Source organism: Megalobrama amblycephala, linkage group LG9 (assembly GCF_018812025.1).
Source record: "Megalobrama amblycephala isolate DHTTF-2021 linkage group LG9, ASM1881202v1, whole genome shotgun sequence".
NCBI classification, from domain to species: domain Eukaryota; kingdom Metazoa; phylum Chordata; class Actinopteri; order Cypriniformes; family Xenocyprididae; genus Megalobrama; species Megalobrama amblycephala.
The window spans coordinates 15969149-15986094 of record NC_063052.1 but is presented as its reverse complement, the minus strand read 5'-3'; the positions used below and the strand labels follow the sequence as shown (position 1 = coordinate 15986094).

Below are 16946 nucleotides of genomic sequence, written 5' to 3'. Positions count from 1 at the left end.
GAGTTGAGGAGCTGGTAACAAAGTTAAGAAGAATTATTAATTAATTAATTTATTTATTTTTTAAAAAAGAGAAAGAACGAGGATGTCCAACATTCTGTCCCAGAATCAACAACACAACCACCAATTCAACCAATGTTAACTTTTAATTCTCTGTTATAAAGAGTAAAAAAGCAAAAAAATAACAATAACCATAACACAAATATCAATATCAAAAGAATAATAATGAAAACATGTGCGATAGCTTTAGGGAAGAGCCTGGCCAAAATAACAAACAAAACAAACTAACTAACTAGAAATCTCTCTAAATGACCTGGAGAAATATAATCCAGAAAAATTAATTACATAACCCTCTCTACCTGTTTAACCCTCTGGAGCCTGAGGCTAATTTGGGGCCCAGGAGAAGTTTTGACATGCCCTGACATTTGTGCTTTTTTCAGTTGTTCATAAACATATTAATGGAAAAGGTGTTATGACACTGTATTCAGCATGAACTGGGCTACCATAATATGTGAGGAACATGTATGTACATGTTTGTGTTTTTGAAGGATTTAAAAAAGTAGGCTAAGGAAAACCATAAAATAAACATCAAAATTAAATAAAGACTTTAATACACTCATCCCCAGAAGGGCTTTTATAGACTACAATTACAATAATAATGATAATTATTGTTATAAATACAAGTTTTTTGCTGAATTAACCAATACTTAGTAGCTCTCTTAAAAATATTAAAACTTGCAGCAGATTTTACATAATTAGGTTGTAAATTCCAAAATTGTGCACCTTTCACAGAGAATGCATTCTGAACAAAAGATATTTTGCAAAATGAAATTTTACAGTGGCCACTAGAGTAAGAATAGAATTACATAAGGCTGAGGGGCAAGAACAGTTAAAATTTTGAACACAAGTTTTACATAGTGAAAATGAACAAAATTAGCAAAGCCTAGAATCTTATATGTACTTAAGATATGGCAGTGATGATATCTTATTTGCCTCCTATCCAAGGCCCAGATATAAAGACATTCAATCTGTTTAATTACAAAAACTGTCAATCTTTATGTGTCAGGATTGCATTGGTCCTTCTTCCTTCACGCACACTCTGGACTCCATTTCCCATCATCCCTCCTGGTTCTCGCCTGCACTTACTCAGTCCCACACTAGCACCACAAGCATCAGGTTGAGCACCACACTAATCCCAGCACAAAAGAGGAGGCAGAAAAGGAAGAAAGGGCCCTCCTCTAAGCATCCTGCTTGGATCTTTAATTCAGTGGTCTCAACACTCTCAAGTTCAGTAGTCCTGAGCATGCTCCAGAGTCCACCCCAGCCCCTGAACCTGCTCCAGAGTCTGTCCCGGCCTCTGAGCCCACTCCAGAGTTTGCCCAAGAGCTTAGCCAGGAGCCCATTCGGGAAGCCGCTCTAGAGTACACCCCAGATGTTAGCCAGGAGCCCGCTCAAGCCCCATAGTTCAGACAGGAGAAAGCAGTGATCCTACGATCCTCACGTCTTTAGTATCTACAGCACTGTCCATGATGGCTACAGCTTTTTTGTATGTGTTGGTATTTTGTATGTCTATGCACACACAGCTGTAACTCTTTCCAAGAAATTTTAAGGGGGTGGGGGGCCTTCACCTGTCACAGCCACGGAGGCTGATGAAAGTTCCCTCATCACAGCCTTGATGGCCGAACAAAGCTCTCTCGTCATGGCCACAAATTAGCAGATCATCCCCTCATGGCAGTTAAGGCAACTCTTATAGGAAGTACTCTACTCTTCAGTTCCCACATACAGAGTCTGTCCCAGAAAAAGAAATTCCAGAATCCGTTCCAGAGAAAGAGATTACAGAGTCTGATCCAGAAAGTGAAATTCCAGAGTTCATTCAAGAGAAAAATATTCCAGAGTCAATTCTAGGAAAAGGAATTACAGAATTCGTTTCAGAGAAAGAAAATCCAGAATCTTCCCCATCATCCAGGTTGACCACCACACTAACCCCAGCACAAAAGAGGAGGCAGAGAAGGAAGAAAGTGCCCTCCTCAAAAATAATATATTCAGGTTGACGTAGATAAAATAAAAGATAAAGCTGCTATGATCAACCAGTTAAATAAACACTATATTCATGCAGGGACTGTATTTGACAGTTTGAATATAAATACAATTGTCTCATGTTCTGTGGTTACACCAGTGGTTGGAAATCTGGATATGTTTGTTTTCAAACCTGTTTCTGTAACTGAAGTGTGTAAAGTGTTGAAAGGCATTGTAAGGGTGGAACTCCAACAGGGGCTCAGGCTGTAAGGTTGCTGAGCGACTAAAGAAACTTTATCAGCAAGATGGTAGAAAACACATTCTTATCTCTTATACCAACAACGGAAATAAGTGCAGTTATAATAGCAAAATATGTGGGAGAGCATTGCTATAGTGTGACAATATTTTATTGCAATAGGAGCACATTAATGTTACTAAATCAAAACTAGTTAGCACATCATTTGTAATTGAAAGGGTTCAATGACAATATCTGATTATGGTTACACTTAAAATAATTATAAAATAGATGTATGAGATGATAAAATCACCATGATTACCATTAATCATACACAGCATGTATGAAAAAGTTACCTGAGAGAGAAAGAGAAAGAGAAAGAGGGGGGGGGGGGGGCAAAACAATCATTCTGGTGTACTATTAAAAGGATAGGTCTGCAACTGGAGAGAGCATCGGGAGACGTGTGGTAAGCGAGTGAGGAGCAGGAGTGTGCGAGAGAGAGAGGGACTACTGACTGAGAACACACACACACACCTATCTTGGACTGATCGGGAGATCATACTGGAGTGAAGCCCTTCTTCGGATATGGATTATTTGTTGTGCGTTGCACAGTCTTTTTGTTGGAACTTTGTTTTATGTAATAAAAGCTCAGTCAGTATTCAAAGTCGACCCTGTCCTCTTCCTTCCCTACGAACTTATCTTTAAAAGTACTACACTGGTGCCGAAACCCGGAAAGGGAGTTGGACGGCCGCTGCCATGCAATCATCGTCCTCCGTGCCATTTGCGGATCTCATCGCGTCCCTCGCGGTCCTACATCAGGAACAGCATCAGGCCCTGTTGGATCTGAGAACCGACCAGGAGCGTCGGTTTCAAGCCATCCTTCAGACCCAGCAGGAGGACCGCGAGAGGTTCCGGTCCTGCTTCTCCCCTCTCTCTGCGCCAATCATTTAACCCACTCTCTGCCACGAGAGCGGCGGGCAGGTCTGGGCCGGCCTGTTGGCGTTGCGGGCAATGTTCCCTCTAATTTTTTTTCCTCGCTGAGCAAAACTTTTCTCTGTTGAGCGCACATTTTGGCCACCTGAGCAAAAACATACTTTATATCAGACCTGTACAATCAACGTAGTGATATATTAAATAATATGTTTGAAAACAAGCAGTTCAGTCACTAAATTAAGCACATTTTAGGTTACTTGAGATCTTTTTACATTGCTGTATTAACTGTACCAGTCTTTACCAAGAAATTCTATTAAAAAATAATTTATATACTTTATAATAATATAATATAAGCAGTTACAATGATGGTTTGGAACAACAATCCCCTTGTGAGATAATTTTTTTTAGGCTTACATTATAATATAATAAAATATAATATAATATTTAAGTTTTAAACTGATATACAGTATTATATCAGTTTAAATGCTTCCATTTGTTTTAATATATTATAAAGTAAAAACAAACTGAAGCATTTAAACAGATCTTATAGCTAAATATTTTTAAGAAAAGTGAACGTTAACTCGTTTATAGTTATCTAAACATCCCTGAAACCCACACCACCACACACACAAATCTATTTAAACTGAGGTATATCACTGATGTATTTTGAGTTTGCAAGCTAGACCTGTGGTGGGTGTGTGATTGTAAATGTCTCAGAGTTTTGTTAGCATTCTGTGCCCATCATCCGTTATTTCCGCCACTTTTCAATAAAACATGATGTTTTATTTCACATTTCTTTTCGTTTCGCGTTGCCTCTCGTATTGATGTATTTAGTCCGCAAACATTACAGTATTCTTACCGCGACTGATTTGGCTCAGGGCCAGCCAGCTCACACATGCTCAATCGTTCTCTTTCTATCAAACCTGTAAACCGCATTCACCGGTTCCAACTCTATAGCGACAATAACTCTATAGCGGTTGTCCAGAGCACTGCAATTATTTCTCATTTAAACTACTACAATCAAATGGATTTCCCCACACATGATTTTTATGTCTGTTCTCTGCACGGCAATTATTTTTTCTGCGCTGCCGCGGCTTCAGAAGTGCGCGGCCGCGCACGCGCGCAGCTTAGAGGGAACATTGGTTGCGGGGACCCGGGGCATTTTGTGGATAAGTGACCAGTGATGGAGGTGGGGACGTTGATCCGGGTCCCGGACGACCTGCAGGCTGCCCCTGGTCAGGCTGGCTGGTACCAAATACCTGTGAGTATCGAGGGGGGTACCTATCAGGCTTTGGTGGACTCAGGGTGTAACCAAACCTCTGTTCATCAAAGTCTGATTTCAACTGATTTCAACCGAAATTCAGTATGTGATGGACTTGAGAACAAAACTCCACACTTTGGGGCAGCTATCCATGGAGAATTTGTTACAAGCTCAGCACAAACAGAGCCAACTGTATGACAGGGGGACTAATTTACGCAAATTTTCACCGGGAGATAAAGTGCTTGTATTGCTCCCCACTTCAAGCTCAAAATTACTGGCAAAGTGGCAAGGACCGTTTGAGGTTACACGGCAAGTTGGGGATCTCGATTATGAGGTAATACGATCGGATAGGAGAGGAGCACGTCAAATTTACCACCTCAACCTCCTTAAAAAATGGAATGAGGCAGAATCAGTGATGCTGGTGACGGTGATTAGCGGGGAGGATGATATCGGGCCAGAGGCGAATGTCAAAAAACAATCCCTCGCTCTGGCCCCAGGGGGAGATCACCTCTCGCCCTCCCAGCTCACTGATTTAACTAAGTCACAAGCAGAGTTTGCTGACGTGTTTTCTCCCCTACCGGGTTGTACCGACCTCATTCAGCACCACATCGAGACAGAGCCAGGCGTGGTGATTCACAGCCGGCCGTATAGGTTGCCAGAACACAAGAAAAAGGTAGTTCAGGCGGAATTAGGGGCAATGCTTGAAATGGGAGTAATAGAAGAGTCCAGCAGTAATTGGGCGAGCCCGATAGTTTTGGTCACCAATCCTCGGTAAGTTTGCAGCGCGATATTAACACTCCTGCTTCCTCTACACCATGTGTTTCTCTGCACAGGACCCGAGCACCCAGAATGCGTTCATTCCAGCCCTCATTCACTCCGGCGCCATCACACCAGGGACCTTGGGTTCTTCAGCAGCAGAAGACACTAGCCAGGCCTCGGACCAGGACCTCTCCTCCTCCGCCGCCCCCGGTCTTCGAGGTCTCGACGAGGAACCGCTTCTGCCCTCTTCGCGACGCCGTGGTCATCGGAGACTCCATCGTCTGTCACGTCCACGCTACCACAGCCAAAGGTAAGGTGCGCAGTCACTGTTTTCCTGGTGCTCATGTTCTTGATGTCACTGTGCAGGTTCCTGTGATCCTGAATGCCGCTGAGAACATCGGAGCTGTAGTGCTGCACGCGGGGGTGAACGACACCAGGCTGCGGCAGACGGAGGTGCTGAAGCAGGACTTCAGGAGCCTGATCAAGACAGTACGAGCCACATCTCCTGCGACGAAGATCATCGTGTCCGGACTGCTTCCGACGTACCAACATGGACATAAAAGGTTCAGTAGATTATTTGCTTTAAATGAATGGTTGATGTCTTGGTGTAATGAACAGAAGCTGCTCTTTATAAATAATTGGAATCTTTTCTGGGAACAACCTAGGCTCTTCCGTGCTGATGGCCTGCACCCCAGCAGAATCGGAGCTGATCTTCTATCAGAGAACATCTCCAAGATGCTTCGCACCATATTTCGCACCACTTAATTGATAGAAATGTGAGTGTAGTACAGTCTATAGAAACTGTGTCTATTCCCCGAGTAGTGAGGTTTAACAATAAAAATAAAGGATCTAGAAAAAATCTGATTGTGATCAAACCAGAAACTCACAAAATTACTGAACAAAAACAATTTCTGGAGCTAGGGCTACTAAACATTAGATCACTGACACCTAAGGCAGATATTATAAATGGAATGATCACAGATAATAGTCTTGATCTAATTTGCCTTACTGAAACATGGCTTAAACCAAATGATTATTTCGGTCTAATGAGTCTTGTCCACCTGGCTACTGTTAAAACAAATGCCGTCCGATTGGCTGTGGTAGTGGTGTAGCAACAATCCATACAGATATTCTTAACGTTACTCAGAAAACAAACTGCAGAGTTAATTCATTTGAAATTCTTATGCTAATGTTACACTCTCTGATATAAGAGAAAAGTCGGTACTATCTCTTGCTTTGGCTACTGTTTGTAGACCTCCAGGGCCTTATTGTAATGAATCATCACTTAGACAGGGATCAATTTGCATGCTTTATTATAGAAAGGAGTGGTCGTACAGGCTGGGTCAAACATGGACAAACAGGTACAACAGAGGCAGAAATGTGGTCAGATAACAGGCAAAAGGTCAGGACAGGCAGATATCACTCACATATCGGTAACCAGGCACGAGTCAAAGGGCGGGCAGCAGGAATCAGTAACCAGGGTCAGATGTATTCAGCAACAGGCAGACAAACAGGAAATAACACTCAGAAATGTTCACTTAGGCAAAACAAGACTTCGCGATGTATGAGTGTGTAAGACAGTCCTTTATAGTCCGGGTAATGGCTGACAGCTGCAGGTGCAATCAGTCCAAGGTATGGGCTTATGGGTAATGTAGTGCGAGTGTGTGATAGTGTCAGTATTCGGGTGAAGGCTCCCTCCGATGGTCAGAGGAGGGAACCAAGGAACTCGTCATCATGACACTTAAGGCCTGTACACACCGGGACGAATATCGCACGCTTTTATCGCCAGCGTTTTTCAGAAAGTTTTTTTTTGTGGTCACACCCAAGCGATTTTCACTGGCAATGCGCAGAGTGAACGTGCAAATTCACTCCCTGACAGTATGTGGTGCTTGTGCTTAACGGTAGTGCAAATAAACATATTTATGATATTAATAAAGTTAAAGAAGATAAAAATGCAGATATTAAATGGCATATATATGAGAGATGGTAGTCAGAAACGGTAGTGCAAATAAACATATGATATTAGGGTAACACTTTAGAATAACTCACGCTATGAAGCATTAGTTAAGCATTAGTAAATAGTTAATTCATCATTTATAAAACATTAATAGACATTAGTAAGCCATTTATAAATACAGCTGTAAATGATTTGTTCTTGATTTATAAACATATCTATAATGAGTTTAATAATTGTATTTTCATACTTTATTAATGATCATTTTATCATTTCTAAATTATGTATTACATTATTCACAAACCAGTAATTTAGGAGTTGTCAGTGGTTCATAAGATCATTTAGGAAGTGTAAGTAAATGATTAATAAAATATTTAAATGTACACTTATGCATCTTATTATTTAGACATATAGTATTAGTTACTCAGTGTGTTAATAAATGCTTTATTAACATATTCCTAATGTCAAAACTACCTCGGTACTAACTTTAAAACATTAGAGAACAGCAGTGCAGAAGATCACTGAACCTTTAAATCTCATTTATAAAAGCTTTACAAAGCATAAATAGTCCTCACTTTAGATGAGCTCACAAAATAGTTAACTAGACACTTCTAAATGTTTTATAATTATCTGAATTAATCATGAATTGCAGTAGGAATATGTGTTAATAAAACATTTACTAACACACTAAGTAACTATTACTATGTGTCTAAATAATAAGATGTATAAATGAATGTTTAAATAGTTTATTAATCATTTACTTACACTTACTAAATGAACTACTGACAACTCCTAAATAACTGGTTTGTAAATAATGTAATACTTAATTTAGAAATTATAAATTGATTATTAATAAAGTATGAAAATACAATTATTAAACACATTATAGATATGCTTATAAATCAAGAATAAAGCAATTATAGCTGTATTTATAAACTACTTACTAATGTCTATTAATGCTTTATAAGTGATGAAATAACTATTAACTAATGCTTAACTAATGCTTCATAGTGTGCAGTTATTATAAAGTGTTACCGATATTAGTAAAGTTAAAGAAGATAAAAATGCAGATATTAAATGGCATATATGAGAGATGGTAGTCAGAAACAGTAGTGCAAATAAACATTTATGAAATAGACATTCTCAACTATATTTCTTGAATGTAAAAGAAAAAAAAAAACAGCAAAAATACAGAAATAATGCACATCTATTGGTATGGCCAAGAACTGGCAGAGCACCCATAGCGTGCGTCTCAATCAGCTCCCTAGTTCACTAGTCAGGGCACTGATCAGGGAGTCAGCCACATTAATTTAAATGGTATACTGATACACGACCTAGGAAGCTAGGGAGCTGTTTGAGACGCAGGGATAGTTTGTAGGGGTCTTCCTCGTCTACTTGCTTTCTCTTCATCGTCTTGTGTGCTCGGCAAGACTGTTTTGTGCTTGAGCGCCACCAAGTCGTGTTTTACTGTAACTTCAGAGATCCAGGCATGTAAACAAAAGCACCAATCTCATTGGTCGGCCAGTTTTTAACACGGCACGTCAAACCAAAAAAACAAACCTGAGGCATTTTTAAAAAAAATGACGCTTTTACGCCTCGCGTTTTTCGCGTCGGTGTGCACACTCACATTGGCGCCCATTGTTTAGTCAAGAGGCGTTAAACGTCTGCGAAAATCACGCGCGATATTCGTCCTGGTGTGAACAGGCCTTTATGCTGATTTCCTAATTTGCAGACTTTCTCTCAGACATGCTGGTCAACGTCGATAAAGCACTGATTGTTGGAGATTTTAACATTCATGTAGACAATACAAATGATGCATTAGGGGCTGCTTTTACAGATTTACTAAACTCCTTTGGGGTCAAACAAATCGTCACTGGACCCACTCACCGTTTTAATCATACACTAGATTTATTTATATCACATGGAATCAATCCAACCGATATAGAAATTCTACCACAAAGTGATGATGTCACTGATCACTACCTTGTAACACGCGTACTGCATACTGATGATATTTGTCAAATTGCGTCAAAATTTGTCGAACTATAGATAAATTCACAAATAAACTGCCTGATCTGTCTCAGCTGCTTATTGTACCTAAACACACAAATGATCTCGAGAAAATGACTAGCAGGATGTGCACCATTTTCACTAGTACATTAGATACTGTTGCACCTATGAGATTTAAAAAAGTTAGAGAGAAAAATACTGTACCATGGTACAACAGTATTACTCACGCTATCAAAAGAGAAACTCGTAATCTAGAACGCAAATGGAGACAAACTCGTTTAGAGGTCTTCAGAATCGCGTGGAAAGACAGCTCGTCCCGTTATAGAAAGACTCTAAAAGCAGCCAGGGCCGAGCATCTCTGCAAACTTATAGAAAATAACCAAAACAATCCAAGGTTCTTGTTTAGTACAGTGGCTAGATTAACAAATAAACAGACATCACCAGAACAAAACATTTCATTACAGTTTAGTAATAATGACTTTATGAATTTCTTTACTGAGAAAATCGAAAGTATCAGAAATACAATTGTAAATGAACAACCTTTGACAGAGTTTTATGATTCAGCCTCAATTATTGCCCCTCAAGAACAGTTGCAGTGCTTTATAACTATAGGACAGGAAGAGCTAAATAAACTTATCTCTGCGTCTAAACCAATAACATGTTTATTAGATCTAATACCCACTAAACTACTGAAAGAATTGTTACCTGTAGCAGAAGAGCCTCTTCTCAATATTATTAACTCGTCTTTATCTCTAGGTCACGTCCCACGACCGTTCAAGCTAGCAGTTATTAAGCCTCTCATTAAGAAACCACAATTAGATACAAATGTATTGGCAAATTACAGACCCATTTAAAATCTTCCATTTATGTCTAAAATACTAGAAAAAGTGGTGTCAGTCCAATTGTGCTCCTTCTTGCAAAAAACGCTATCTATGAAAAATTTCAGTCAGGATTCAGATCTCATCATTCAGATCTCATCATTCAGATCTGGATACTTTAGATAGAAATTTGTTGCCCATTCTCAATGGGAAAGTGCCCAAGCTACATCCCACAGCAAAACTGCCCAGCAAAATTGCTCAAAAAGTTGCCCTGTGTATCATCACCTTAAGATCACGATAGTAATCTATGGAGTGCCGCAAGGATCAGTGTTAGGCCCTCTGCTATTTTCAGTATACATGCTGTCACTTGGCAATATTATAAGAAAACATGGGATTAGTTTCCACTGCTATGCCGATGATACTCAGTTATATATTTCAACACAACCAGATGAAATCTCTAAATTATCCAATTTGACAGAGTGTGTTAAATAAGTGGATGATTAGTTATTTTCTTCTATTAAATTCAGATAAGACTGAAGTATTACTTATTGGACCAAAAACCTGTACACAGAATCTCTCAGACTACAATCTGCATTTTGAAGGATGTACTGTTACTCCATCCTCGACAGTTAACCCTCTGGAGTCTGAGGCTGATTTGGGGCCTGGAGAAGTTTTGACATGCCCTGACATTTGTGCTTTTTTCAGTTGTTCATAAACATATAAATGACAAAAGTGTCATTACACTGTATTCAGCACAAACTAGGCTACCATAATATGTGAGGAACATGTATGTACATGTTTGTGTTTTTGAAGGAATAACGTTTATGCGTGGTTATTGAAAAAAACAAAAAACTTAAGTCACTGAAATAAGGCCAACAAAAAAATAATATTAAATCTGTGTTCACAAGACTTCTGGATATTGAAGGTTGTAGACTAGAGTTTTTGCTTCAAAATTATGTAAAAATTATCCTTCCTACTCCTTCATATAAAACAATAGAGAGATTTAAATTTTCTAAAACATCTTTGGTCAAGAAACACAGTATGTGTGGAGGCATGAATCATCATGAATAATGGATGATTTACACCTGAGAAGACAAAAGAATTGCATAAAGAGCTTTAATGACCTGCATAAATAATGAGCTCTTTCAGTCAGGTAGGCTGTGAAAAAACCCTCTGTGATCATATTTCAAAGCTTATCATGGTGTAAATCAAACATACAGAAAAAACAGCAATACTGTGAAATATTATTACAATTTAAAATAATGGTATTCTATTATATACTTTAAAATATAATGTATTTCTGTGTGTCACAGACACGTCAGGTTCCACCTCACTGCCTTACCCACGCACTCAATCACCTGAGTATTAATCACCGCCACCTGCACGTCATCAACTCAGCAATCACCAGCACTATATAACCACCACACTCACACACAGCATTTGTCCGGTCTCGTTTGCACTACAGTCTCTGTATGCTTACCTCAAGGACTCCTAAATGCCATACTTACCTGCTCCAGTCGTCTCCTTCAGCTCCTTCGTCTCCTGGTCTCCTCGTGTACCTACCTGCTTGTGTGTGTGAGTGTCTCCGCCATCATCCCCCTACTCATCTCTCCATCTGCATCTGCAAGACATCAAAGGACAGTATCACATTCCCTCATCCATTCAAGAACTGCTATATGCTCGCTATTTAACCATCTGCTCTACTGTTTCATCAATAAACTTACCTGCATTGCTTTTACTCCTGCCTCCGTGTCTCTGTTGTAACACTGTGATGCAAAGTGTCTGAACAATTATGTTACCTCTATGGCATTTTATATAGGCTTTTAGCTTAAAAGCATGCGCATTTGGAGAAATATTGATGGATTCTCATATGTTTGTCAATTTTCTATACAGAGGAGTAATATTGATTCAGGATTTATTGTCATTACTATGAGCGCTGGATACTGTGTTTTCAAATCATACTTGCAGCCGGAGGGCGCTCTGTGCACCTTTAGTCTACAAATGCCTGCTAAAGAAGAATAGGCAATCCAGGAACTAACCAAACTAACAGAGGCCAGAGATTGCTAACTATGGCTATTCAAAACACTTTAAGACAATACACGATTGAGACGATGTATACATGTATTGACTCAGAATTTGCGTCTGAATAGTGCTTGTTCTGTGGTCATGGCCGCATTAGCGGATAATGAGCTGAATCACGGACTTCGGACATGGCTCTCTTTTCATACAGATTACATAAACACAGAATTTTTGTTTTCGATTTGACTTACACGATTTAAAATCTGACATTTCAACGTTTTTTTAGACATAGGTCTAATTTTTTTGTGATTAGTATTCACTAAGTTATAGTTCATTTTCTGAGAACTATCAGATTGGACTTCGTTCAGAGGGAGACGAGAGATCACGCATCATGTTAGTTTTCTTTATTTTGCAAAAAGCACAACATTGTGTTTTTACTCTGAGTGTACACAAATAAAAGAAGATATTCCACAGATTAAAATGGTGTATAGCTCTTAATTGTATGTGCAACATTGACGGAGTATTTTGAGTCTCTTTCACACTGCTTAGAAAAAAAACACGGTGGTATCGCCGGCGATACCTCAGACCTCAGAGTGTTAAAGACCTGGGTGTTATATTAGACAGCAACTTGTCCTTTGAAAATCATATTTCATATGTTACAAAAACAGCGTTCTTCCACCTCTGAAACATTGCTAAGATACGCAATATGTTAAGAAAAGTTAGTTCATGCTTTCATGACGTCTTGACTAGATTACTGTAATGCATTATTAGCTGGTTGTCCTGCTTCCTCAATAAACAAGCTACAATTAGTACAAAATGCAGCTGCTAGAGTTCTTACCAGGTCAAGAAAATATGATCATATATCACCAATTTTATCATCTCTACACTGGTTACCCATTAAGTTCCGTATCAATTATAAAGTATTGCTAATGACCTATAAGGCTCTAAATGGTCTAGCTCCTGTGTACATAACCAATCTTCTATCGCCTTACAATCCTTCACGCTCTTTAAGATCACAAAACTCTGGACTTCTGGTTGTACCTAGGATATCTAAGTCCACTAAAGGAGGGAGAGTGTTTTCACATTTGGCTCCTATACTCTGGAATAGTCTTCCTGATAATGTTCGGGGCTCAGACTCGCTCACCCAGTTTAAATCTAGATTAAAGACGCATCGCTTTAGCCAAGCATTCACATAATGCATCTCATACCAGATCAATTGCACATGACTATCTTTGCTTAATGTTATGAACAGCAGCTACGCTAATTATTCTCCATTTGCTTTTCTGTTTTACCTTGGGACACCATTGTTAATATGTAATTCATTTTTCCAGGAACTCATTGCTTCTACCTTCAGTTAAACTGCCAACAGTGATTGTAAATTAATTGCCTAAATTATTACATTATTTGCTAATTGTATTCTTTAAATTGTAATGTTGACATGCATTCTCTGTAAAGCTGCTTTGAAACGATGTGTATTCGTGAAAAGTGCTATACAAATAAATGTGAATTGAATTGAATTGACTTGAATTGAAATTATTTTTGACTCTTTCACTTGTTTAATTGAACCAGTTGGGCTCATCTCTGGGGTCAGGTGGGATAAAATGTAACGGAAGTTGACCTAAACAGCAAAATGAAAAGCATAAAAATGGATTTTAATATTTGTAATTTGTGCCATACAACAAAAAACTAAATAAATAAATGCTCAAAACTATTTCTACATACTTTGTCATTATATTCTATGATGAAGAGATTGTCTTTCTCTGCAGGACTTTGATAAGATCGTACATCTCAAAGCCCTGGGATGTGTTTTGTTGTAATATATAGAGCAGAAGCTCTGGCAAAAGATAAAATGATGCATAAATAAATTTAATCAAAGCATTAAAACCCCAAAGCAGATTATACAAGTTATTTGTATAATTGAATTCCTTGTTTAAAGAACTACTATCATGTATTAATCTGTATATATAGAAAGACTCATAGTTCCCATCAGACAAATCTGTAATTGCGAATGTGACATTGCTCAATTTCTTCTTCAAGTTTACCATATTACAGCACAACATGCATTTTATTAATGTTAAGAGTTCACACAGCACTCACTTCCACTCATTACCCACAAATGAGGTTACCCACTGCTCCGATTGTGTGTTCACGGTGTGTAAGTGTTAAACACTCACTGCTGTATGTGTGTGCACTCAGATGTCTGAAATGCAAAGCACAAAATCCAAGTATGGGACACCAAACATTCAAATGAAGAAGAGCAAGGCAATGTAACTTCAGTGACGGAGACATCAGATCTATAAATAACAGCAAGACCGCCACCATTACCAGCGGTTCGCGGTTAATCAATATAAGTATAGCCTGGTAAGACACACATATTAAGATTCATATAGTCATTTGGCTGATGCCACGTTTCACAGACAAAGAAAGTCCAAATTCTTGTCCACAATAATGTCACAGATGTTTATAGAGCAAGTGTTCAAGTGTGCTAACCTGGGTTGGGTTTTAAACTTCATTGATGCACAAAAAAAAAAAAAAAAAAAAAAAAAAAAAAAAAAAAAAAGGGGGAAACATTCTTCAGAATATCTTTTTTTGTTTGTTTTGTTCCCTTTCGAGCACTGCTTCAAGGGCGCTTTGGGAACGCTTCTGCATGATTGCATCTGAAGCACGTGTGTGAACTCGTCCAACGACATGACGGCTGGTTTACATCAGGACCAAGAAGCTATAAAGTGCACCCAGATCAACATTCTTACCGTTACGTGTGCTGTGTACCAAAGCATGATGAAGATGACGATTAACAATACTTTAATGAGACACAGTAGATTCCAAACAGGGTAAAGACAGCATTAACGTGGAGACAACAACGAGAACGGACAAGGAGTGAAGGAGAACACAGGGTATATATACACATGCGAGTAACAAAGGAACTAAACAAGGTGATGGGATAATTAACAAGACACAGGTGGATCAAATGAACAGAACGGGGAAACTAGGTCACAGGGGAAGACTGAAATATGAGGCTCTGTAACAGTTCGCCCCCTCCCGGATAGGCGCGTCCTTGCGCCGTAAGAGTCCAACAGAGGGAGGGGGTTCTGGAGGAGGGTGGAGTAAAAAAAAAAAAAAAAAAAAAAAAGAAAAGAGTCCATGGAAAATAACAGTGGCAGTCCAAGGGGGAGTGGAGGGTGGGAGGAGCCAGGGGGAAGCCAGGAGCAGGAGGAGCCAGATGTTACCCCAGAAGCCAGCCAGGATGAGGCCCCAGGGTAGAGTCCACTCATTACCCACAAATGAGGTTACCCACTGCTCCGATTGTGTGTTCACGGTGTGTAAGTGTTAAATACTCACTGCTGTATGTGTGTGCACTCGGATGGGTAGAGTCAAACATTCAAGGGTAGAGTCGCAGGTGGGAGGAGCCATGGTGGAGTCAGCTTGGGGGCATACGACACCCTGGGGATGACCAACGTAGATTCATCTAGAGACCCAGATGAAACTGAAGAGCCGACGAGCCCACGCGCAGCCGATGGTCCCGGAGACCGAGGAGGAGCCATGGTGACGAGCATCCGAGGAGGAAGCGGACATCCAGAGGGCAGAGGCTGAGCCAGTGGGACCGAGGATGTAGGGGGAGCTGGAGGAAAGGGGGAGCCAGACAGAACCATAGGTGTAGGCAGGTGGACGACTGACCAAGGCAAAGCCGGAAAGACGAGGGAGTCCGGAGAAGCTGTATGGCCGATGGGGTCCGGTAGAGCCTAGGGAGGGAGCAGCCAGGGTGACACCGAAGTGTCGACGGGCCGAGGTGGAGCAGGGGGCGTGGAGGCTGGAAGTGGAGGCAGGGGATCCTTGAATGGATGGAGTGGAGGGCCTGAAGATGCTTGACATCCCCACCTGGCATGTGGGAGATGTCAAGCGGCTGAAGGGCAGAAATGGTGGGGCTGAGGAAATGGCTGACAAACTGGGTGACGGAGGAGGCGGGAGAAGGAGGCTGGGTGGGCAGACAGGGAACTCAGGAGACATAGGAGAACTGGAGAACGCTGGAGAATGGTCCTCAGGAAGCTCAGGAGATTGATTAAAAACAGGAAAATCAGGGGAATGGGAAGTCACCTCTCCGAAAAAATCTATTAAATTATCCATAAAAATGTCTTTCAGTTTCTCAAAATATTTACCAGTGTCAGTCAGTTCAGCCTTCGTGGCAGTGTTGTGGGCGGAGCTTTCCTCCCAGCCGTCGAGCTCCACGAGTACTCCCTCAACGTCGCATGATGTAACTGGCTCGCGCACCTGGTCAGACCCTTACTGTGAGGTTGGCTCCGGGGCGATGGTACCGTCTGACCTTGTCCTCAGTCCTGGCTCATCCATCGCGGCAAGCTGGCCTCCTCGGTCTGCGGTGGGCACGTGTAACATCTACGTTGCGACGTTCGTCGGTGGTGACTGACTGGCTTCTGGTAGTGGAGTGGGGCTGGCGGCGAAGTCATCATCCGCGGGACCGACGGTGACAGGTGAGTCGTTACTCACCAGCACCCACTCCACGAGTGCGGCGAAGTTCTTCCGAGGACCGCTCCCTGGGAGGCGTGCTCGGGACCGCTCACTTAGGCTGTAGAGATAAAGCACACAGAGCGTGCATTCAGGATAGTGTGTACGGCACGCCAGCTCCAAAAATTCATGGTGTGAGCCTCCAGGAAGCGGTCCCTCTGCTCCAGGTGAAGTATGGCAACATCAGGGTCCATGATGAAGGAAAAAGGGGAAAAAACAAACAAAAAGAAAATCACCGCAAAAACGGTGTTTGTTTTGTTCCCTTTCGAGCACTGCTTCAAGGGCGCTTTGGGAACGCTTCTGCATGATTGCATCTGAAGCACGTGTGTGAACTCGTCCAACGACATGACGGCTGGTTTACATCAGGACCAAGAAGCTATAAAGTGCACCCAGATCAACATTCTTACCGTTACGTGTGCTGTGTAC

At 40.8% G+C, this 16946-nt stretch overlaps 2 protein-coding genes across 3 annotated transcripts in view; both read left to right on the top strand.

The window, feature by feature from the left end:
• LOC125275135 overlaps positions 1–16946 on the top strand; it is a 75599-nt gene that overhangs the window by 51111 nt on the left and 7542 nt on the right. The window lies entirely within an intron of this gene.
• LOC125275138 lies at positions 4101–6011 on the top strand. Of its 2 annotated transcripts, XM_048201839.1 has the most exons (3): positions 4101–4442; positions 5276–5764; positions 5867–6011. In XM_048201839.1, the coding sequence occupies exons 2-3, from the start codon at positions 5292–5294 to the stop codon at positions 5964–5966; spliced, it is 573 nt and encodes a 190-aa protein (XP_048057796.1). In that variant the 5' UTR covers positions 4101–4442; positions 5276–5291; the 3' UTR covers positions 5967–6011. The 2 variants fall into 2 exon arrangements, with proteins under 2 accessions (XP_048057796.1, XP_048057795.1); XM_048201838.1 differs by having other exon boundaries at positions 5276–6011.

What these genes read in the sequence shown, in the direction of transcription:
- LOC125275138 (XM_048201838.1), top strand. Translation starts at nt 5,292, where the DNA reads ATGCGTTCATTCCAGCCCTCATTCACTCCGGCGCCATCACACCAGGGA.